Here is a 24,223-nt window from a genome sequence, read left to right on the forward strand (position 1 = left end):
ATTTATTGTATATTTCCCCAGCACTTCCACAACATAAATACTAGTTAATTCAATTTTCTGTTTTACATTGGTGTTATACTGCTAATGACACACTTCTTGAACAGATTACATGGTTACATACACAGGTTAGCTCAAAAGGCATAATCTCTCCCTTATGTGGTAGGCTTTTAATATGAAACATCTGCAGGAAATGAGTTGATAGAAAGTAGCTTCACACTGATAAAAAAAATGAAGCAGAAGTGACTGAAATCAAATAAGTGAAGACCAACTGCTCACAACAGACACAAAAAAAATGATCACAATCATTAATCTGAGGCTGAAATATCCAGACGTTTATTTTCTGGAATTGGTCAAGTTCCAAAAAAAATTGATGCTACAATTCCCATAATGCAACTCAACTCAAACTCGCATTAGTTAGCCCCTTCTTGCCCTCTAAATGCCCATATCTTTGTAATGCAATTTGTAACTTTAAAAACATATCACAATTCACCACGGTCGGCCGTTGTGTGCAGTGACAGTATAATGCTGATTCATTCATGGCATTACTTTGTCATAAGGTCGTGTGACGTTAGATCATAACCTAGAAAAATCTTGCAGAACAGGCTGCATTTGTCTGCTTGATGATCACGACAAAAGTAACAAATATCAAGCCCATTTATCTAGTTTAAGAAAGTCATTAGTTACATTATTGGTTACTGCCAAAGGTAGTGGAATTACGTCTTACAAACTGGTTTTAACTGATAAAATCTGTCCACATCTTTAGCTGTGAAGATGCTCTCTGTGTTCTCATTCATGAAAGGTTTGTGTTCTACATTAATCCCCAGGGAAAGGGGCAAAATGCTCTACACTGAATAGTATCAACCATAAGTTATTGATAATAGGGTAATTCAGTTGAAAAGAGTCTTTACACAAACAGCCCATCAGCAGTAACAGGCTGTGTGTAACTGAGAGAGTTGCTCTCTCTTCCTGCTCCCACAGCCGTGGGGAGAGACTTTCCCTTCTTAGAGATTAGGATTAGAGCCATACTAAGTCTGATTGAACACTGCAAAACAGCTCTTCTGGCCTGCTTGTGTGTGTGTGTGTGTGTGTGTTTGTGTTTGTATGTAAAATGTGTGTCTATGTGAGAATATGTGTGCTTGTGCATGTCTAAATCAGTAAGTATGCATAAGCAGGGACGGTGCAGGTTTGAAGGTATAGTGTGTGTGTGTGTGTGTGTGTGTGTGTGTGAGAGAGAGAGACACAGTATAAGTATTGTACAGAGTGCAGAGGTACATGCGATAAAATGTATGTATGAAGAAGATACTGTGTTTGGATTTGTGTGTGTGTGTGTGTGTGTGTGTGTGTGTGGTGTGTGTGTGGTGTGTGTGTGTGTGTGTGTGTGTGCGTGTGTGCCAAAGTCATGGTTTGGGAGTTTACATGTAAATTAGTCATTGTATGAAAGCATGAGTGTGACGAGGATATTATATATTTGTGCTCACATGTATGTATGCAAATGAGTTTGTAAGCAGAAGAGAGGAAGTATCTGTGTTAAGACAGAATTAGGTGTGTGTGTGTGTGTGCATCAGTGAAAGTGCTGCAGGTCTGTGACAAAAGGCAAAGATTAGGAGGGAGCAGGGAGGATTTAAGAGTTCCCATTCCGCTTTAAATTTGCTCATCTAACCACCACTAGATAAGGCAAATGTACCCATTGCGGTTAAATTATGCTCATTACAAATGAGCGAGGTCCTGAGTGAAGAATTTATTAAAATACTTACATCTGTCAATAATTACCATTTGCAAATTCCAAAAATTGTAATATTTCTATTTCACCACAGTATGTTCCACGTTTGCCTCTTTAGCAACATCCTGATACACACAGAGCACTTAACTATGTCCATGGCTGAGAGCTGCACAACACTGTCCAACCTTTTACTGAAGCACTCCTCATTCACCTCAGTCATCCAAAAGAGAGCAGACTGGATGTAGTCTGAGTCCTAACACCCATAAACTTTAAAGCACATCTGGAAAAGTCAAAACTTCCCACTCTGGTTTTTAACTGGCCATCAAGAGCTGATCAGAGCATATACAAGAGGAATTACTACTACATCAGATCTTCAGCAATTAGGTGGGATACTAAATCCTGTCTAGTTAAAACTTGGCTGCAATTGGCAGATAGGCAGTTTACAATAACGTATCAGGCATATTTACCATTTAAAAACTCTGTGGGTCAATGATTTCAAACTGAGGTAGACCAATAGTGAACTAGCTTGCAACTAACAATTTTCCTGGCTAAAATAACTTCATCAGCTTAAGATAACTAACTAACTAGCTAATAAAGATAACGTTACCTCCAATACTTGATAAATATTTGATCGTTAAAAATACTTTCTTTAGGTCACATTTTAATGTTCAGCCCATTTAACAATACAGGGGAAAAAGCTTAAAGAATGAGGACTATCTTATGAGTTTGGTAAAAAAAAGTTTTTTAAAGATGATTTTTTGGGCATTTTAGGCCTTTAATTGACAGGACAGTCGAAGATGTGAAAGGGGAGAGAGAGGGGGAGTGACATGCAGCAAAGGGCCGCAGGCCGGATTTGAACCCGGGCCGGCTGCGTCGAGGAGTAAACCTCTATACATGGGCACCCGCTCTACAAACTGAGCTATCCGGGTGCCCCTGAGTTTGGTAAATTTAATGCTAACCAGGTAACATTGCCTTGGCTTACTGGCGTGTAAATGTTACTCTGAACTCAGTGCATCCAGAACCTGCTTCCATACAGTGGGGATACTACATAGTGGTTATGTCAGTCGTGAACAGGTTGTTTCTATAACGTAACCTGTAGCCCCACATACTTAAGTAGCTAATTAGTTGATGATTTGCTTTGTTTCCTTGTAGCACTGAGTTTGCAGCTTGCATTAAGGAAGATAAACTAGGGTTGTCATCATCCATTGGTGATAGCTGGTCACGATGGAGAGCTACACCCCCCACCCTGTCAGACACACGCTAATCCTAGTTGCGGGCGCTGGACGGGAAATTGACAACTGGGTCTGTCTTAAACTAGCAAAGACACTTGCGTCACACTTTGCACAGTGCAAGATAGGGCCCCTTAACTGGAAGCTACTTTTTTTTCCCCCTTACGTGCAACCTATTTGTGAAAAAGACCATCGCTTTGACGCTTTGAGCTTACTGGATTGGCTGTAGTGATACATTCTCTCTCTCTCCCTGTCAGTTGTAGCTCGCTCTACCTGCTAGTAAGTAAGTAAGTAAGTAAGTAAGATTTATTTATATAGCACCTTTCACAGATAAAAATCACAAAGTGCTTCACAGTAAAATGAGTACAATATAATGCAATAGACACTTAAAAACAAATGGAAAACATAAGAACAAAACCATAAAAAACCCCACGTCTAACTAAAAGCCTGTTTGAACAGCAGCGTCTTGAGTTGCTTTTTAAAAGAATCAAAAGAATTAATACACCGTAAAAATGTTGGCAATGCATTCCACAGCCGAGGTGCCACTGCTTGGAATGAACGATCCCCTCTGGATTTAAAATGAGTGTGGGGAACAAACTAACAATCTCTGACCTGATGACCTCAGACTACGGATCGGAGTATGAAGCTGAATCAACTCAGAGATGTAGTAAGGAACTTGACCATGCAGGGCTCTAAAAGTAAGAACCAGGATTTTAAATTGAATTCTATATGGACTGGTAACCAGTGAAGTGCTGCTAAAACAGGTGTGATGTGTGCTCTTTTCTTAATGTGAGTTAAAAGCCTTGCAGCAGAGTTCTGAACAGCCTGGAGACGGTAAAGTCCTTCTTGCTCAAACAAGTAAAAAGACTGTTACAGTAATCTAAGCGAGAGGAAATAAAAGCATGATGATCATCTCTAACTCACCATTTGACACCAGTGCTCTTAATTTGGATATATTCCTTAGTTGGAAGAAACAGTTTCTGACTAATTGCTTTGAGTGGTACTCTAAGGACATCGCTGAATCAAAAACAACACCTAAGCTCCTGAGCCTCGGCTGGACAGACGAGCCTAAGTCAGCAATGTGTTGTTTAATAAGAGGGATTTTACTCTCAGGGGCAATAATCAGCGTTTCTGTTTTATCTGAGTTCAGAAGTAGGAAGTTGTCACATAACCACTGTTTAATACTAGTCAAGCAGTTAGTTAAGGAAGACAATTTATGGAACTCAGTTTCCTTGAACGAGCAGTAAAGTTGAATATCATCCGCATACAGATGGTACGATATGTCACTGAAATGACTAATTATCTGTCCTAGAGGGAGTATATACAAGAGGAACAGGATGGGTCCTAAGACAGAACCCTGAGGTACCCCACATGACAACCCTGCAGTTTCAGACATGATCTGGTTTACAAAAACACTAAAACTTCTACCAGAAAGATAGGATGAAAACCATTTTAAAACTGATCCAGACATCCCAACCAGATCACGAAGTCTATTTATCATAATATTATGATCAACAGAGTCAAAAGCAGATGAAAGGTCCAAGAGAACCAGAACTGTGAATTCTTTAGAATCAGCTGACATCAGAATATCACTAGAAACTTTAAGTAGTGCAGTTTCTGTGGAATGCTTTTTACGAAAACCAGACTGGAATTTGTCAAACAGCTCGTTGTTCTCTAAGAAAAGGGTTAGTTGTTCTGCTACAACTTTTTCTAGAATTTTGACATGAATGGAAGTTTGGATATCGGCCTGTAGCTCTTAGGTTGTAAAGGATCCAGGCTGGGCTTTTTAAGTACAGGCTTAACAACAGCATGTTTAAAAAAACAAGGAACGACACCAGTTAAAAGTGAGGTATTGAGCATTTCCACAATACTAGGGCCAATAGAATCAAATGCTTGTACAAATAGCACAGTAGGGAGAACATCCATAGGACAAGACGTGGGTTTCAATGTATGTAGCAGAGAAGTGATGTCCTGTAATGTCACAGGTTTAAAATACGACCAAGAATGAGCAGAAGACAAATCACATGTAAAGTTCTGAGTAAGTGATGGTGGGATGTTTGTCCTAACATCTCTGATCTTACTTACAAAGAAATGGAGAAATTCATTACAGTCTGATTTAGTGGATACAGTTGCTTGAGGGGCAGAAGGAGAAACTATTGCATTTATAGTGTCAAACAAGATTTTAGGATTTTGCTTGTTTGAGGATATAAGCTGAGAAAAGAAGCGAGTTCTCGCATTTCTTAGCATCTCATGTAAGGTAGCCATTAGTTCTCTCAGATGAAGCCTATGAACCTCGAGTTTAGAAGATTTCCATAGACGTTCAACTTTTCTACAATTTCTCCTAAAACTCTGGATAGTTTCATCAACCCAAGGACAGGGTTTTTTATGGGAGACGATGTTTAATTTCACTGGTGCCACTATATCTAAAAGTGCTAAGCACTGATTATTAAAAGACTGGATAAAAACATCAACATCACTGCCTCCCATCAGTGAACAAGGATCAAACAAGGCAGAGAACCTCTCAACAGCATCATGGGGAATAATTTGCCTTCGGGCCCTAATTCCCAGGGGCTGAGGATCCAGAGGAAAGTTAATGTCAAAGAACACACAGCTAGGATCACTCACATGAACATCTTCTACCCGAGCATTTACTATATCAAGACCAAGAGAGAAGACAAGGTCTAGGGTATGACCCTAATGTGTGTAGGTCCTGTAACATGCTGAGTAAAATTAAAAGAGTCAGTGAGGGATAAGAGATCCGTAGCTGTGTTACACGCAATATCATCAATGTGCAGGTTAAAGTCCCCAATAATTAGGACCCTCTCCAGTTTGATGATCGATGATAAAAAGTCAGTAAAATCTGTAAGAAAAACACCAGCCGGGCCTGGAGGACGGTAAATTAACACACAATACAATGTGTTAAAAACACCAACTTTGAGCATCTGAGATTCAAAAGAGGAAAAACTTTCAGAGTTTATAGCTCTACATGTGAATCTGTCACGATGCACAACAGCAAGCCCACCACCACGGCGTGCCATGCACGTAATGTTGGACACAGCGGTCTCGAGAAAAGGCGTTAACGTGGAACGCTATCCCACTTCTCCCTTCATTGGACTAAGTTTGTCGACATTATTGTGTGTGTGCATCAATATGTCTGATGTGAGGACAATGTTATGTAGGATTTATGAATTTACGTCAGCAACAGAAGGCCAATTCACGAGGGTGCTTTTTTTATGTGAGCTAATATTGTGCATCTGTTCATGTGCCCTGCAAGAGTTTCTGTTCATTGAATTATTCAATAAATATATTCAGTGAAAATAAAACCGAGAATGTAGTTTAATCTCAGTAATGATGGTATATTAGGTTATTACTGTTGCTCTATTAAAGGCAAACGTTCCACTGTGCTGTCATTAAGCAGATCACCGAGCCCTGATTGAGAATAAACTTTCCAGCACCGTAGTTAAGTGAAAGTAGGTCAAGTTGTAATTTACTGCCCCTACCAGCAGGCAGGAGCATAGCCATGTAATACTGTCCATTTACGGAGGGCATTTAAATGTATGTTTAAATGTATGATGACAATATCATCGTCCATTGCGATGTTTTACTGTAAACATCGTCAACTGCCAATTTAGGGGACATCGCCCAACGCTAAGATAAACACAACATTTATTTCACTCCTTATAATTTTGCTCTAGAGTTCTTGGTTTTAATACGTCTAGATAGACACCCATCTCCAAACTCTTTAAATGTTGTCTATCACTCTTACTACATCACCATGTACACTGCTTCAACATTGGGAGAAATCCAAAGCTTGACTGACCTGCCAATTGCAAAAGTATAAATCAACAGTGGCTATTTAATTTTTTTTATACCTTTATTTTTACAGGGGAGGTTCACTGAGAGGAAGCCCCTCTTTTGCCCTGATCACATTCACACAGTTACACATTCATCCCTGGAAGCTGCCCAGTACAACCACAGTCTGATCTGCTGGCCACTGAGCAGCTCCACTGGAGCGGTTGGGGTTAAGGGCCTTGCTCAAGGGCACCTCAGTGGTGGTAATGAGGGAGAGATCTTTCACTTTCCCCACCCAGATGTTATCCTGTCGGTCTGGGGATTGAACTGACGAAATCCTGGTCACCAGTTCGGTTCTCTAACCTTTAGGCCACCACTGCCCTAATTGGTCAATTATTTTTTTGTTTGCATTACAAATTTAAAAATCTCAAAAATGTCGTCACATGATAGTCACTATATAGAAAGTTGTCTTCACTGACAAAAACCTACATACAGAGAAACATGCATTATACCGTTCTGCTTTAATGCTCTTTTTCCATGCTTCCATGCTCAATTTACCAAAGTCACTTTCATAATGATGCAAACATTGTCATCAACAGCTCAACGTAACACTATGGCAATACCATGTGCTCTTTGCTTTAAAACTTAATTTACAACAATAAGATAAGGTGAAAATAACAGGCTGACAGCGCATGGGGGTGCTCCTTAACAATGCCCTACATTTAAGAGAAGATTTAGCAGCTTTATGCCCCCAGGAGTAACAGAACACATCCTCGGACACCAGTGGTGGGAATAACAGCGTTATAAATAACAGCGTTACTTTTTTTCAGTATCAAGTAATCCAACTGATTACTCTTCATATCTCACCGTTACTGCCAAAAAATGCGGCACGTTACTATAATTGAAGCTGTTTTTTTCATCAGACCAACTAGATCTCTGAGCCGAGAGGCAAACTTTTTTTCTTCCTTGGTTAGTGGGCAGTGCACGAGACAAGCGCATAAATGCTGATGATTGGCTGAGGTTGAGTAAAATTTCATGGTAAGCCAATCAGAGGTAGAGTTGGGCGGGTGTTCAAAAGCACGCATAGTCGGACACAACGAACAACACAAGCGAGTCAGTCAACGAGAGACAGGTACGGTTATGAAATCAAGGGGACAGGTAACTTTCCTGCAAAAAATTTCCCACCGTGGTCAAAACATAGGGGAGACACTTTGTTTTGCTCACTCTCTAGAGTGGCCACTCGCTCTGAAGCTAATCGTTGTCACTTTCTCACTTCTCCCTCACTCTATCTCTCACACACACACACACACATACACACGCCGGCTCACAAACACCAGCGCACAAGTATAAACGTCAGGTCACTTACGTTATAGACAGAGTGTATATATTTGTTAATCATTTTTGCTATAGTGCTAACAAGCATTATTTTTTTTGCCCAGTTGTCCTTTGGCCTGTTGAGGCCATGTATTTTAAGTTCCATTACATGTAAATTGGGGAACGGTGGCAGGAAGCAATGCCGGTGTCGTACAGACATCGTGGCAGAGACTAAGACACCAAAGATGTTGAAGGACACAGCTAAGAAGAGTAAAGGAGAGAGTGGCCGAGCAAGAGGCCATCGGACTAGAGTACATCACAGATTGGTTGTTGTGTAGAGCTTCACGAAAGAAAAGGCTGCAAGTTGGCGAGTTGGCCAGGTGGACTAGTAAGTAATATTTGCTGGCTTGCTCTGTCTTATTGCACTTGCTTGATGTTTGGCTATGTTAGCAAAGTGTAACGCTGTAAATTCAGCGGTATACAAGTGAATGCACAAATTACAAATCACAAAAATTCTAATCTTATGCAATGTTGCTTTAAATGGTATTTTACTGTGGAAATAAAAGTCCCATTATAATTTTACATTAAGTCGGTTTCAGTGACATGATGGTCTGGATTCAGTGCTGTTCAGAATATGCAACAGAATAAAGCTTAAAGGAGAATTCCGGTCGATTCCAACACGTAGCTCTGTTGTTTGTAAATTTGGGGTGCTGTCAGTAGAGAGAAAAACAAAACCAATCGGTGCAGCCTACACCATGTTATCCCCCTGCTAGAACTAGCACCCAACAGGCTTAAATTGGGCAAGTATTCAACGTGTTTTTAGCCTCTAAACATGTTGAAAATGTCATTAAACGCGCCTACCCATGTGCAGTGGTTCTTTCCCAGTGAACACAGTGAATCTGACTGCAGTAGATGTGAAAGAAATGCATGAAAGTTGTCCTAATTCAGCTGTGTTTATTTCCTGTGTTGAGACGGCAACTAGAGAGCTTAGGGACCTTCTACAAACTACAACACAGAAAAAGAGATGAAACAAAAAAATGTAGGCTATTAATTTAATGATTAAATAAGGTAGTGTATCCAAACTTATCTCAATTATAACTTGTCTCCTGCTAGTTACTTAGTTAGGTTTGTTACTTGCCCTGTTGATGCCTGTTGGGTGCTAACTCTAGCAGGAGGACAACACGGTGTAGGCAGCACTGATTGTTTAGTTTTTTTCTCCTCTGACAGCACTCTAAATTTACAAAAAGCAGAGCTACGTGTTGGAATTGACTGGAATTCTCCTTTAAGTTATACTTTCTGCACCTTCAATTTTATGTTCTTCTATAATACACAGAATAAATGTCTTAATTGGTTATAATAACCACTTCAAAATGAAATTAATAGAATGGGCTAAAACAATAGTTCTTAGTGTACTATAATTGCTCCACTACATTTTAGCTTTCATTCATTCATTGTTTTACTAAACATCACATTGTAAAATACAAGGAGGTGAACAGGTGTCTGAACCCAGAACACACTTGATCACAAAAGAAATCAAGCATGTAACAGACTACATGATAACAGACTATTATCTGCTGCATCTGGAGCCCGGTTCTAGCTCACAAAGCTGGGAAATTGTTGTAGAGATAGAGAAGAGAAAAAAAAATGGACACTGTGTATGTATAGCTGGCACAGAGTGTGTGTATATGTGTGTGTGTGTGCTCTGATTGTATATGCGCTGTAAGTATGCATTTTTCTTAATGTGCATGTGGTTTTAGAATGTGTATATATTTGTGTGTAGTGTGTGTTACAGTAACAGTGAGCCTGTCTGAATGATCCTGAGATTTATCAGCAGGTCAGCTGTATTTGTTGGACAAATACGCCCCAGAAAATAATAAAACAACTCTGTGTGTGTGTGTGTGTTTGTGTGTTGTGTGTGTGTGTGTGTGTGTGTGTGTGTGTGTGTGTGTGTGTGTGTGTGTGTGTGTGTGTGTGTTTGATTGGCTAATACAAAACAGAACGTGGCAATTTTCTCTCCCTCTCTCTGGTAAAATATCCCTCTTTCTATCTCTTTCTTTGCCTGTCTATCCCCATATCTGAATGTGACAGTTACTTTTGATTCACCATTTTAAAATCTGCATGTCTTGCATTTACCTGTTTTTCCCTGTTCTGCCCTCCTGTTTTCACAATTCAACAAAAGTACCCACATTTCAATGTTTCACAATACACCGATACTCTTCTCCACTCAACTCATTTCTTCTGACGTCACACTTTTCCTCTGCATGTAAGTGAACGCCATCTAACCATAACCCCGGGAGATGAAATTAAAGAGTCTAAGTGTTTTCCATCTGTTTTCGAGACAAAAGCATGCGACTACATGTATCTCATTACCACATCATTGCAGAAGCAGAAAAACAGGCAAGCTAATATTAAACTCACCGTAAACATGAGCTGGCATCCTCCCAGTATGTAATCCAGAAAAGTGTAGTCTCTTGTAATCTAGCAAGACAAGAATCAAAGGGCAAAGTACGAAACCATCAGCTGGAGAAGAGAGTATTGATTTATTGAGAAGAGTAGGAATGCTAAACATTGCATGTACTGTACACCAGACCACATTAGAACGTATAAATCTCACCATTACATACTGTTCAATCTGCTACACATAAGAACACACACTGTTGTTACTCTTTTACTTAAGTTAGTTTCTGACTAATTAAGTCTTAGTTCATTCTAACACCTAGACAATGCAGTACACAACCTAACTAAACACAGCACACTGTTAAAAAATATATTCTGTAACTCTTTTCATAATTGCATCATTTTTTTAAGAACACAGACCGTTGTTACTCTTTTACTTAAGTTACCGTTTATGACTAATTCTGACTGTATACTTAATCATTGTTCATTCTAACACCTAGACTATGAAGTGCACAACCTAACTAAACACAGCACACTGTAAAAATATATTCTGTAACTCTTTTCATAATTGCATAATTGTTTTAAAATGACAAAACAGCCCATGCTTTTCTGTTTCAACGTACCCCCAAATTGAGCACCAATTATTATCTTGTTTGAACAAAATTTCCACTTCAATTCCAATGAATATTAGCATGGATTTTTCTGTCATTAGTCTAATCCTTGCCGTCAGCCAAATATAATTGCATGTGCTATATGTGTGTGTGTGTGTGTGTGTGTGTGTGTGTGTGTGTGTGTGTGTTTGGTGTGTGTGTGTGTGTGGTGTGTACATGTCTGTACAAAGGCTTATTCGTGATTGTGCGCATTATAAAGAGGAAGAAAGAAAATAATTAATTATGAAAGCTTGTCATTATATGCACACAGCTTTAATGTCATTCCAATAGGCATCTAAAGACTGTGACAGTGTTCCAGCTTCATGTGTCTTCTGTGGAGCTCAAAGCTACCATGCTAATTTGTTATTCAGGGGGAGTTATGGACACCCAGTAAGACGTGTGTCAGTTGATCAAAACCACAATGGTTCAATCAAATGTTCCATTGAGTCGAGGGGTAAGATGGGTCATTGTGAGGTGGCAAGACGTGCAGAGATTTTTTTGACAGTCAAGTCAGTTATTTCTTTCTCTCTCCTCCAGCTCAACATTTGAATGGATATAATTTATTCTATTGGTATTCTGAATGATAATTCATCTTCAACACTGAATCTAGGATTGACAATTAGTCAATTAAATGATCAGTCGATCGACAGAGCACGAGTCTGCAACTAAAACGGAAAGCTTGAAACTGCAACAGTCTGTTTTTGTAGTCACTCTACTTTTAATCTAAAAACATCAGTGTATCTCACAGTTTTATTTATCATAAACGACACATTATTAATGCAGCGGTATAATAACTGTCCTAAGACCAATGCAAAAACTCGATTAGGAGAGATGCAAGGAGATTACGTGGGAAATGTCCTTTACATGTGATTCCACAGGTCTATGTGCCAGGCTAATTATAGCCTAACAGTAAGAACCCAACCATTATCATTTAGACGCAAGCATCCAATCATCCATTCAATCATCCATCCATCTTTCCTCACCTTACATAACTTTACTATGATAATGCCAGAGTTTTTATAACTCTTCTTCTTCTTCTGTTTCTTGGGGTTGATGCAGTCAAACTCCACCTGAAGAGACAGAAATACAATTGGAGAGAAAATAGTCAATGACAAGGATCAAAAGGGAAATCGGGGAGAAATTGGTAATAGCAGAGATGACAGCACAGTTGTAAAGAGTGCAAGTTGGTGGAATGGGGGGAAATGCACACAAGACTGTGACTTGGATCTGCAGGTATTCCACACGCCGCCTACAGTTAACATGGAGATGTATTATAAGCAAACTATGCTTCAGTGGTATAGTATACAGTTTATATGACAACCTACACATATATGGAAAAGATAAAAATACTTTATATTAAAAACACTTAATGCATTAATTTTATGTGATGAGCATGAAGATGAAAGACAAATTAAACTTAGCACTATCTTTGATACTGTAAGTCACACCAACACACATTATATAGCAATGTGGTTCATTAAAAGAAACATTTGAAACATGCACACACATACAACGCACGCATGCACGCACAAACACACACACACACACACACTCCACAGGCCTTGAATCAGCTGGTGATTCATATGACAGGTAGCTCTAAATGCCTTGTCGTGTTACTAGGGCTCAGCTAAAGGTTGTTTTACATCTCAAAAGCACCTTTCATTTTCTCATCCTTCTTTTCACGTCTCTTTCTCCATCCCCCATCTTTTCATTTTCTGTGTATGTGTGTGTGTGTGTGTGTGTGTGTGTGTGTGTGTGTGTGTGTTGTGAGTCCACATCATTTCCACACATGAAGAGACTCAGTGGGAGAACAAGTCATGAGGCTGCTTTGGCACACGCACACACACACACACACACACACACACACACACACACACAGTTTCACAAATGAACCCTCACTTACGCACATGCACATGCACACACACACACACACACATATACACACACACACACACACACACACACACACACACACACAAATGCAAACACACACTGAGCTACTAATGAATGAACAGTTTTCTGATCCCTGTCTCTTTACATCTTTAGCAGACCAGAAATGCAAAAGTGAAAAGAATAAATCTGAATAGTATCTATTCATTAGCAGCTCAGACTTAAGACCCAACCTGTCCTTGATGGCCATAATGTGTGAATGCAGCAATGCAAATCAATGCATATTCCTGCTTCCTTGGGTTGTGGCAAATTCTGTATAACTAAAAGGTAAAATAAAACTACTATCCATTGGCTAATGACAGAGCCTGATTCTCATTTATTTTTGTGCAAGATCAGATAAGTGCCCTTTAAATTTAGAAAATAAATGTTTCAAAATATATGATGTAGTGGTTTAAATCCCGGTCATGACCCTTGTACTGTCGCTGTTCACATTCCCTCTCTGTCCCAAATTATCTTATTTTTGTTACTGAAAAAAAGATATTACTAAAGATATAAGAAGTGACAGCTAAGATTTAGGTAATCCAGGATTGACTGCAATAGTACAGTTACATACAGTCACAGTCTGTCTGTGTCCCTCATATCCAGCCACTTCCCTATTCCCCATGCCCCATCATTGGTATTTTCCATCCATCAACCTGATGCCCTCAAACTTTTCTTCCTTTACCTATCACCTGACTGTCCCACCCACTGACACACCTGTTCCCACTTACCCTCATCTGTAGGGCTGGGTACCAAATTTGATGCTTTTTAGGCACTTACTAAATTTCCTATATAATATTGAGTATCAAAAATTCCTCGTCATTCAATACCAAACACTTAAGGAGTAAATCTCCTCAGCCTCAGTGAGCCAATAAGCATGCAGCATGCATCTGCCAAGATCTAATGATGGTGGTGTAGCAAGCTGTTTAAAGTTACGCGTTGCAGAGGCAGGCAGGAAAAATCTATTCACAGAGACGGGGTTCACGTACTAGCAGCTGAGAAATAAATTAAAAGATTTGTGCCGTAATGTGTTGTGTTATAATTTAATTTTTGTGTGATTTTTATAGTTGACGAACACGGTATTGGTATTGGTATCGGTACCTAAAAATAAGAACGATAACTACTACTATCTGCTCTGCTGCTCTGCCTGGCCTTCCCCATGTCCTTACCTGGATCGCATCCCCTCATCAGGTTCTTTCTGTGTACCAGTTTGTTCCCCTGTCTGTTCATCATAGTTGCCATGTGTGTTTTTTTTTTGGTCCCTTCCTAAATTGGACTTGCTTCATGTAAGCCTGTGCCTCTGTCTACCTTAGCAATAAATAACTGATCTGATCCTGTCCGCCTGCTTAGTTTGTGTTTGGGTCGAACCCTTGTCGCTTGAATTCACCCCGTAACAGATTACAGTAATTTGAACTGACAAACACACACCTAATCGCACTAATGTCAAATATGTTTTACCTCCACTGAGTTCTGGGCTTCACTCATCTTGGCAACAGTGGTTTGAAACTCTCCTATGAAGTCGTGGCCTCCATCATTATCATAGTCGTAACACAGGACCTGTCATTGTGTAGAACACATTACATCATTCCATCACCTTTTCAATTTTCAAAAGTGGTAATGTAAAACCTCTCTATTCTAAGATGTTAACTTTTAACAAAATTACTAATTGGTTACATTTTATATGGACAGTAACACTTTGTGGACTTGGACTTAAACAATTTTGTAAATTGCATTGTGGTCCAGACTTTGTGATTATGACAAAACATCATCAAAACAACATGATCAAACTTGTGTGCAATACCAACGGTTAGGCCTGCACGATTAATCGCTATAAAATTGTGAACTCAATTCACCCTGTTCACGATTAAAAAAATGTTTTTTAATGACTTCACACAATCACACATTACACACTACTTTGTTCTATGAGTTTTAAACGTAGACTGTATAAATTAGGTGTTAAAGGTCCCATAACATGGTGCTTTTTGGATGTTTTTATATAGACCTTAGTGGTCCCCTAATATCAAATCTGAAGTCTCTTTCTCAAAATTCAGCCTTGGTGCAGAATTACAGCCACAATGAGCTTTCCTTAGGACGTGCCAACTGCCACTTTGCTTGTTTAAAAGCCATGATGTCCCTCTCTTTATCATGGGTGGACCAAATTCTCTAGGCGAGCAAAGTAGAGAAAGGGGAGGTGACCTTGCACCTTATGACCTCATAAGGGGCAAGATTTCAGATCGAACCATCTGAGCGTTCATTTTCTCAAAGGCAGAGAAGGATACCCAGGGCTTGGTTTACACCTATTGACATTTCTAGCCACCGGGGGGGCATAGGCAGCCTGGGGGGATGTATATTAATGTTAAAAACCTTGTAAAGTGAAATTGTCATGCCGTGGGACCTTTAAAGTGCGCCCAAGCGCTGCAATGCTCTCCCTTCTCTTCACTGAAGCCACTATGTTGACAGGCTTGTGGTGATGCACTATGTGCTATAGGTGCAAAAAAAATCTATGTTTGGTACTGCCATGGTTAAAAAAATTGTGGCAGAGAATCGTGAGATCAATTCTAAGCTAAAAAAATCGTGATTCATATTTTTACCCCGAAACGTGCAGGCCTACTAACGCATGCTACATCCTGTTCTTCTTTGATTTGCCAATCTGGACTGCTAACATTTAATGAAATAAAAATGGGGACATCACACGAGTTTTGTAACAGATGATACTCTCACTAACCTTGATGTTTCTGTCCACATCTCCATTGCAGAGAGAAATAAGCGGCACAGTAAAAGGTTTCCATGCTGGATCTAAAGTGTTCTTTATGACCTGAATTCACAGACATAAAAGAAAGGCACGTAATCATGGAATTACACAGCAGCAGATAGAAAATGCAGTTACAGCCACAGTAGAATTACCTACACTCAGGGCTGTACACTTATTGTTAAAGTGTGTAAGACCTGGTTTAGCTGACAATGACCACTCATGGTTGACAACTTTGACAGTTAGATGAAGGAGCTTTTATTCCCTACCGATGACTCACCTCGGTCCTGTGCACCAGCATCCATTTGCCGTCTTCTCCTTGTTTGTGAAACTCCAGGTAGGGGTCTGACTTCCCAAAAAAGTCCTGCATAGAACAGAGAATTTGTTTTGTTTTATGCTTAATTCTCCTCTCCTTAGCCAAACTGCAACACATGATTTTACTGTATGTGTGTGTATATATAGCTTATAAAATAGCTTAAAAATGAATAAACATCCTATTGCAGAGAGGAGTCTTTTCTTTTTGTTTAATTCATTAAACAAATTAATTAAAAGATGTTCCTGCAATGGCTGTGCTTTGTGTTTACTACGGTGGTTTAACTAGAGGGTGCACAGCAGGCACACATCAGTATTAGTTCAAATCATAATTCAAGCTGTGCTGTTTCTCAACCTGCTGCCACTCTTCCTTTCACTACACACCAGCGGCTACTTCATACTGGAGGTCCAAGATTGAAAATAAAACATTGAAATAATAAAAGTAAATAGAAATTGTGCATGGTTTTAATTTCCACGTATCTGTGCAAAGGCAACAACTACACTACTATGTTTTAGTTTAAAATGGAATATCTATTGCCACGTTTACACCTCGCGTCCTCGCTACTCTGGGATTTTCAAGAGCCCCTAAAACGACATTAGAAAACACTGCTGCCCACGGTTTGGTTTGAAAAGTCCCGGGTTGCTTTGTGGTCTCACAATTTTCAGTAACCGTTCCACCTCGTGATTGTTCCAAGCAAATAAATCCCTGGTCTTGCTTGTCGCCATTGTTTTTTCTTCATTTTCAATTTATTATTTGCAACCGCAGAGTAAAGATAGACAATCTGCTTCCTGCTGGACGTACAGTACATACCCAGTGTATACAAAAGGTCATGTGATATGCAGAGATTAGTTTTGCTACAGGAGCTAAAACTAAAACTAAAATTATGCAGTCACACCTCTCAGACATAATAACACAACGTTTTTACAGTGAGGTTGTGCATAAATATTATATTATATATACTACAGAAAAATATAAATAAATCAATCAATTGTATTTGACACATGTATGGGGTACAATTCCAGTAAAATATTGCCCCAGCCACTCCTTAACATGTGCATGAATTATCATGAAGCTGTGTGTGTGTGTGTGTGTGTGTGTGTGTGTGTGTGTGTGTGTGTGTGTGTGTGTGTGTGTGTGTCAAACTGCCTACCTTCTTATCCAGTTTACGCCCACTCAGGGTCAAAGTGATGATTCTGTTGTCAGACAGCTCCTGAGCTGTTATCTAAAATAACATTAGAGCACAACATTAGCTGCAGCAAAGGTACTGGCAACATCAGCTGGAACGGCAGCAATAATAACATTGATCAATAACGTTACTGTCATCATCATCAACAATAGCAAACATGCCATTTTAGTAAACAAAAGCGACTGCATCCACATGATCAACAACCTTTGATAATACGATACATTGTGTGTGTGTGTGTGTGTGTGTGTGTGTGTGTGTCAATATAAGAGACAGAAAGAAAGTTTAAGATACAGACAGAGAGAGAGAGAGAGAGAGAGAGAGAGAGAGACAGTACTGAATATTACCGTAATGGATCCTTTGCCAGCTGGCTTTCCATTGGCTAAGATCAATGGTCTGTGAAGTTTCTTATTGGACACAATCTAATGGACAATTTAAGAGAGACACACAGGACAGGAATCAATTAAGATAAAACAATAAACTAAAGAAATGTAGGTTTGACTGAAAATCTTTATTCTAGCCTATCCTACTTAAAAATGCAAAGGTGTTTCCAACTTTGAGAAATCACTGTTTGAACTGATCAAGGGTAAAACCGGAAATTCATAGAACAAAAAAAATAGGTAGGTGACATAAAGTCAATACATTTTATGGCAACTTATCATTCTATTAAATACAGAAGTAACTTTGAACATAAAAGGACCTATCAATCCATACCACTCCCAGTGTGCAAATGAATTCTCCCAGGAAGTCATGCTCGTAGAGCTGAGTGGCACACTTGTCTTCATCGAACATGGCGAAGCGAAGCTTCTGTATCTCCTCAAAGTGGTAGTCCACTTGAAACTTTACTCCGAACACTGGGTTCAAGTTGTTCACAGCTGTTTCAGTGCGGCCGAGCTAAAAGACAAGAAAAGAGGAGAGAAAATAATTGTACTTCCAGTGGAACAGAAAGGTTCACTGAAAAGGCAGGTGTCAGTTCTTCAGTTTTAACTTTTAAAGGTCCTACGTGTAACTTAGTAATTTTGTATGGCCAATGGGCGAACGTGTTGTAACGTAAATTAAAAAATGAGAACTTCCCTGACTTTCGGTTGCCTATAACAGCCTGTGGACTGTTTCTATAAAAGAATTGGGATGTATTTTTTGGGAACATCCAAAGGATGTGATGTTACGCGTGCTCCTGAATCCATTGCCTTTCTTCAGCTCCTGTACAGAGGGAACAGTGTGCAGTAATAGCTATTAACGTCAATAAACAACCAGCACCCAGTATTAAGTATGAAGTAGATTGGATGAATGGTTTTTGAAATATTTAAAAGACACACACACACACACAAAGGGTCCTTGATGTATAGTTAGATTCATCCTGATGAAAATCCAACAGGTGTTGACAACAGCACAAATATGTGGGTCTAAAAAAAGGCCTGAAAAATCTATGCTAAAATAACAATTATGAAAAGATTATAGATTATTTAAACTCAAAAACGTAATTTTCCTTGTTCTCTATTTTTCCTAGCTGGATCTAGCTTTAAGGTAATACAAGTATAGAATTCTGATGTCCTATAAAAATAGCCCGGACAGCGAACAGACAGATCACAGACAGAGTGTGTGAGTGTCTCTAAGAGCACTGTGGGAGTCATGTAATTTGCTCCGGGTCCTCTAAACCGGGTTGTTGGCTGACTTATACTCACTGGCTGTGCTACTCTCCAGTCTGACTCACCATGACCGTACTGCATATGGTGTTTATCCACCATTATACAAGGTCACTATACTGTGCGTGTAGTCTGTCACCACTTCAGATTTTAAGGGCATATAAAAGGCATTTTTGAATGGTCATTGGACTGATGAACCTGAGATGGCAACCATAATATGCCAACACTCTGGGACTGAATTACATCTGTCCTCCTGGTGATTAACAAGATCTAAACAAAGCACTTTACTTTCTCTGTTGTCATATTCTATGACAGTGTTGGGTGATGTGCCGTTTCACTTTTTGGAGATGAAGTGTTGCTACATTTAAAGTAACTATATGCACATTTTTTATGTTTCTGAAGCTCTGGCATTTTTCACACAACGGTCTTAAATGACCTGTAACATCAAACGAGTCTTACAGTAAAGGTAACGCTATTTGTTGCAGTTATGGCTGATACTGGGGCAGGACCATCACAGGAAAGAAGGAATTTAAACGAAGAACAATTAAAAGCTACAAGGGAAAGGGAAACAAAATGGCAACAACGTGAGTAAACTTCGGTCGGGCTAACAACAGATGGAGATAATGACAGGATTGTAATTGATTCAAATCAAACCCCAAATTGGTCCTCAGATACGTAACATATATATTTTATTCATGAAAATAACTTTACAATGTGGTTTTATGTTAGCAGCCAACATATAATTATGTCTGCCTTCCATTTAGCGAGGTTTTCCCTTAACTCTGTGATTGTGTTTGCTTAGGATTTTCTTTTCCCTTGTCCCACTGTAACGTTACTTGTGTAAAGCATCCGTAGGTTTCATAAAATGCACTACATGAATCTAAGTTATTATAACGTTGGCTGCCTAATAAAACTCTTAATAGTTTGGCTCATGACACAGTGACAGTGATACCTGGTTTGTTTAACAAGACATTCAAAGTAGGCTAAGTTACCGATGTAACACTTGAAATGCAATGATGACTTTGTAAATTATCCTCTTATTGTAAATGAATGATTTTCTGTCTGAGAAAAAGATTCATCTCAACTGTATGACAGTGGGTACAGTGGGCAATACAGCACCGTGAAGACCTTTACCACGGCAAGTGTGGTGAAAACACTACCGCGTTTGTCCAAAGCAACCGCTAGAATCAACACAAACTGAAAGTTACATTAGGTACTTTAGGTGAGATGTTTTGAACTAATGCACACAGAAGAAAGTGTTATTAGTTAGTTTTGCTATGACCACCACACTTATTGGTCCTTTTAGAGGTGTGGCACTAATAATGGCAATGTTGGTCAGTCAGTTTGTCTGTTGGTTCACCACTATGCCAAAACATCTTAATAAATACTGGATGGATTGCCATTGTGACAACTTGGAAAATAGCAAGTTTGGACCCAAAATTCAGAGTTTAGAGACGAGGAGGAAGCAGGCACATTTTGAAGATTTATTAAGTCAAAACCAATAACAGAAGGTGTCTTGAGGCATACATGCAACAGGTAAAAAAGAACCAGCACAAAATCCAATACACTGGGAAAACTAGAAACTTAAAAAAACAGGAAGCTACAACACTAAGAGAGACGATGATCTTACACTAGACAAAGGGAGCACCACAAAGCAACGAGGGACAGGTGAAATAAGGGCTGATAAACACATCAGGGCGGACAATCACAAAGGCGGGAAACATACAAGATAGGAAGTCAAACAAGACTAGACACAGGAGAAATGACACTTCAAAATAAAACAGCAAACAGACTTAACAAAAACTCAGGATAATGACAGTGGTAACGAGACGACTGGTAACACAGAGGCAGGCAGACGAGGGGCGGCTGTGGATCAGGTGGTAGACTGGTTGCCTGCCAGTCGGAAGGTTGCTGCTTTGTGAATTGCTCCAGATGCAGCGCCATCAATGTGTATATGTGTGTGAATCTTTATCCGATGACCAGGTGGCACCTGTTGAGGGAAAAACTCAGGAGCAGCTCAACTCATTTCACATGAATAAGATTCAGGAGATTTTGTTGACTTACACAGAAGCACTTAATGAACACTTAATTAAGGAGACATTTAAGCAGGCAGGCAAATGTGTTGTTGTGCAGTGCCCTCCCAACTTTTTGAAGTTTCTGTCTTCCTGAAGGTGTATTTAAACTCATGCTGGAGGCATTACTCTTAGCTGAACCTTCAAGGAAAACAAAGATATTGCAGTCGCCTAAACACAGATGCTAAAGCCTAGATTTCTCTCTCTGAACACCAGATGTTGTAGTTAAGATCAAAATGAAGACAGAGTTTGAAGATGGGTGTGGTCCAAGCAAGGGCATCGTAAGCAGGGGGGTAGAAAGTAGGGAAGGGGCCATTGGCCCCCCTACTTTACAGCCCTGGTCTGATTTGGCGGTGCAGCTGGTGTGATACCATTGCAAGATGGTCTCTAGTTTGTCAGTGTTTTCACTTTGAGTAAGTAGCTCTGGGTCTTACTGTGTGGAGTTTGTATGTTCTCATGTTTGTGTTGCTTTCCTCCAGGTGCTCTGGTTTCCTCCACCATCAAAAAACTTGTACTAGGTTCTCCAGCCAGTGCCCTTGACCAAGGCATTTGCTCAGATATAGAATTGGTCCCCGGGCGCTGTAAATTGCTGCCCACTGCTCCCTTGAGGGAAGGGTTAAATTCAGAGAATAATTTTTGCTACATGTACTGTATGTCTATGTGACAATAAAGTACCTAAAGTACCTTTATAGCAGTATTAAATAAATGTAGAGACACAAGGTACCTCTATAAAAAATATATTTATTTAACATATATATTTAACAGAGCATAATGAATGTTTTTATCTAAAATATCATAGATGTCTCTGACTGTACACATTGTTATTACTAAAGAATTGAGAAGAGACAGGCTGCAGACCTACTTCAGAAGGGGCAATGGTTTTAACTTTAACAGTGCTTACAGCACTTATCCATGTGTCTCACGCATGGGAAGAGAGCAGAGGAGTGTGGCTGCACTTTGTGGCTTAAAACTGATATTTCTGGGGCATCATGGCAGCCCAGCAGGCTCAAGTACATGTTTCAGATTTGTGCCACTGTTGATTTGAACCTGGCTCATCGGGCTATGGAAATGACTCAGACCCTTGTAGTACTTCATCTATTAATGTTTACTATTAGACAAAGAAATAAGCCAACAAAAAAGGATTCTGAATTTTTCCACTAAGATACACTAATGATGCGATAATAATAATACGAACAGCTGGAGCTAAAATGTTTCGATAACAAGATTGTCTTAACGCTGTGGTCCAAAGTAGAAACTATAACACATTTCCCATTGTTTGTAGGTGTTTGTTAATTGCCATTTCTTTTGGGTTGGCTTGTGTTGACTGTTAAGTTGTTTGACTGCTCAAGGACCTAGGGTTTGAAACATAACTACTCAAAACTATCTGAAACTTTATAAAGGGTCACGTTACAGGCTGACCTGGGCCCCGTAGGAGTCCATGGTGCTGCTCACATGTCCAGTGGCTCAGCTCCCTGCATCACTGACTCTCCCCACTCTCCCTAACAGGAGACCTGCGCTGTGTCTCAGATTGCGGTCTTCTGTACTTACGCTTGCTATTTTCAGTGCATTTACTCTGACAAAGTATGGCCAAATGCAGTTTACTACAAACAACCGGACGTTGCTGTCAAAACGGTCACAATGATGAGTGGGGAACACTCCTTACCCGGATGCCCTCAACGATTGCCATCTTTGCTACAGAACTTAGGCCAAGACCACCAACATATTTTCAAACTAATGAAAATGTCTAGCCCATTATGTATAGGAATGGCAAAGTATGCTAAAATCGTATAGTCTCACCCCACTATCAAACGTTATAATTCATACACAAATAGTCCGAGGCCTAACTCAGTTATTTGTGCTAAACAAAGTCACTAAAACAGCGACATTGTGACAGTTGCATGATCAGCACCAAGGACAGCCCTACACATAAAACAATGTGGCTACGTTCAGACTGCAGGCCTTAATGCTCAATTGCGATTTATTGCCAGATTATTTTGACTGACTGTTCACATAATTTTTTTTAATGTGGCCTGCATCAGACTAAAGTATGGATATTTGAATAGATTAGTTAAATCAGCATACGACATAAACACGGTTCTGGGGACAGTTTTGGTGAAGGACCTTGACATTTAGCTAACTTTCCTTAGATGGTCCATTTAAATATGTATAATAAAGCAGAAATATAATCCTGCATGATTTTAAAGTTTATAAATAGAATGAAGGAATGGGTTGGTACTTGTCAATGTGCCTAGGTATTTTAATATTTCTTCTATGTTTTCTTGTGATTATTTTTATCTGTAACCTTTTATGTTGCTATCTTGGACCAGGTCACCCTTTTAAACCAGATCATAACGACAACTGGTTCAAGATGGGCTGAAAAAATACAATAAAAAAACAATCCTAACATGGTTTAGTATCACAAAGATTGCTCCAACAAATGACATTACAAGGCTACATAAGGCTGCACTGAAGATTTGATTTTAAACCCCACAGATTTTAGCACTCCTACTGTACTTGGTAAACCCTCACATTGAATGTGAGTTCTCACTTGCAGTGTTACAGGCGTATATGTGTCCTTACACATGTTAAGATTGTTATGGGGATTTACAAAAACATCTAAGGAATTTTGAAAATAGCTAAAGCAGTCTGCAAACTGGGTGCCATATCATAGCTGAGATCTATATTTCTGTATACCTTTCATGTTCCTTTATAGCCTCTATCACACCAGTTTAAGCTGCTATCATAATTTGCCATCATAGTTTCCTCCATTATCCACCTTCTTTCATTCTCCTCTTGTTCAGTCTAACTTCTTTTTCGGTCTGTCGCTCAAACATGTTCTCATCTCTGTCTTCCTCTTCTCCTTCTCAAGCCTCTCTTTCTCTTGCTTGTTTTCCCCTCACCTTCTCTTTCACTGCACTCTTTCCTCATCCCCCTCTCTGACACCTCCTCGCACTTACCCTCTCTCTCTTTCCCCCTGATGGACCCAGCTGCTTCTCACACATCTATCTCACAAGACAGCCAAAGATAGACAGAAAGTGGGACGGAGAGACAGAGAGGGGAAGACTGAGGACAAAAATGAGAAAGACATGTGGAGAAACGAGGAGAGAGAAAACAAAACTAACAGTAGGGGGATCAGAGAAAGTGAGAAAGCCGGGGTGTGAGAGAGAGAGAGAGAGAGAGAGAGAGGTGAATAACAGCCAAGAAAAGGTTCGAGCCTCATTTTGCCTCCTCC

General features: G+C 39.6%; 1 protein-coding gene across 2 annotated transcripts in view; it reads right to left on the reverse strand.

Annotated features, from left to right (window-relative positions):
- Window positions 1–24,223, reverse strand: part of cpne2 (copine II) — a 72,048-nt gene that overhangs the window by 25,304 nt on the left and 22,521 nt on the right. For both annotated transcript variants that reach the window (XM_032524147.1, XM_032524148.1), the window contains 8 exons: window positions 17,991–18,170; window positions 17,624–17,698; window positions 17,244–17,315; window positions 16,061–16,144; window positions 15,757–15,846; window positions 14,490–14,588; window positions 12,086–12,172; window positions 10,474–10,533 (listed from right to left, as the gene is read on the reverse strand). In XM_032524147.1, the coding sequence (XP_032380038.1) occupies window positions 10,474–10,533; window positions 12,086–12,172; window positions 14,490–14,588; window positions 15,757–15,846; window positions 16,061–16,144; window positions 17,244–17,315; window positions 17,624–17,698; window positions 17,991–18,170 (747 nt within the window). The remainder of the gene's footprint in view (window positions 1–10,473; window positions 10,534–12,085; window positions 12,173–14,489; window positions 14,589–15,756; window positions 15,847–16,060; window positions 16,145–17,243; window positions 17,316–17,623; window positions 17,699–17,990; window positions 18,171–24,223) is intronic.

This window comes from Etheostoma spectabile, chromosome 8, assembly GCF_008692095.1.
Source record: "Etheostoma spectabile isolate EspeVRDwgs_2016 chromosome 8, UIUC_Espe_1.0, whole genome shotgun sequence".
Lineage (NCBI taxonomy): Eukaryota > Metazoa > Chordata > Actinopteri > Perciformes > Percidae > Etheostoma > Etheostoma spectabile.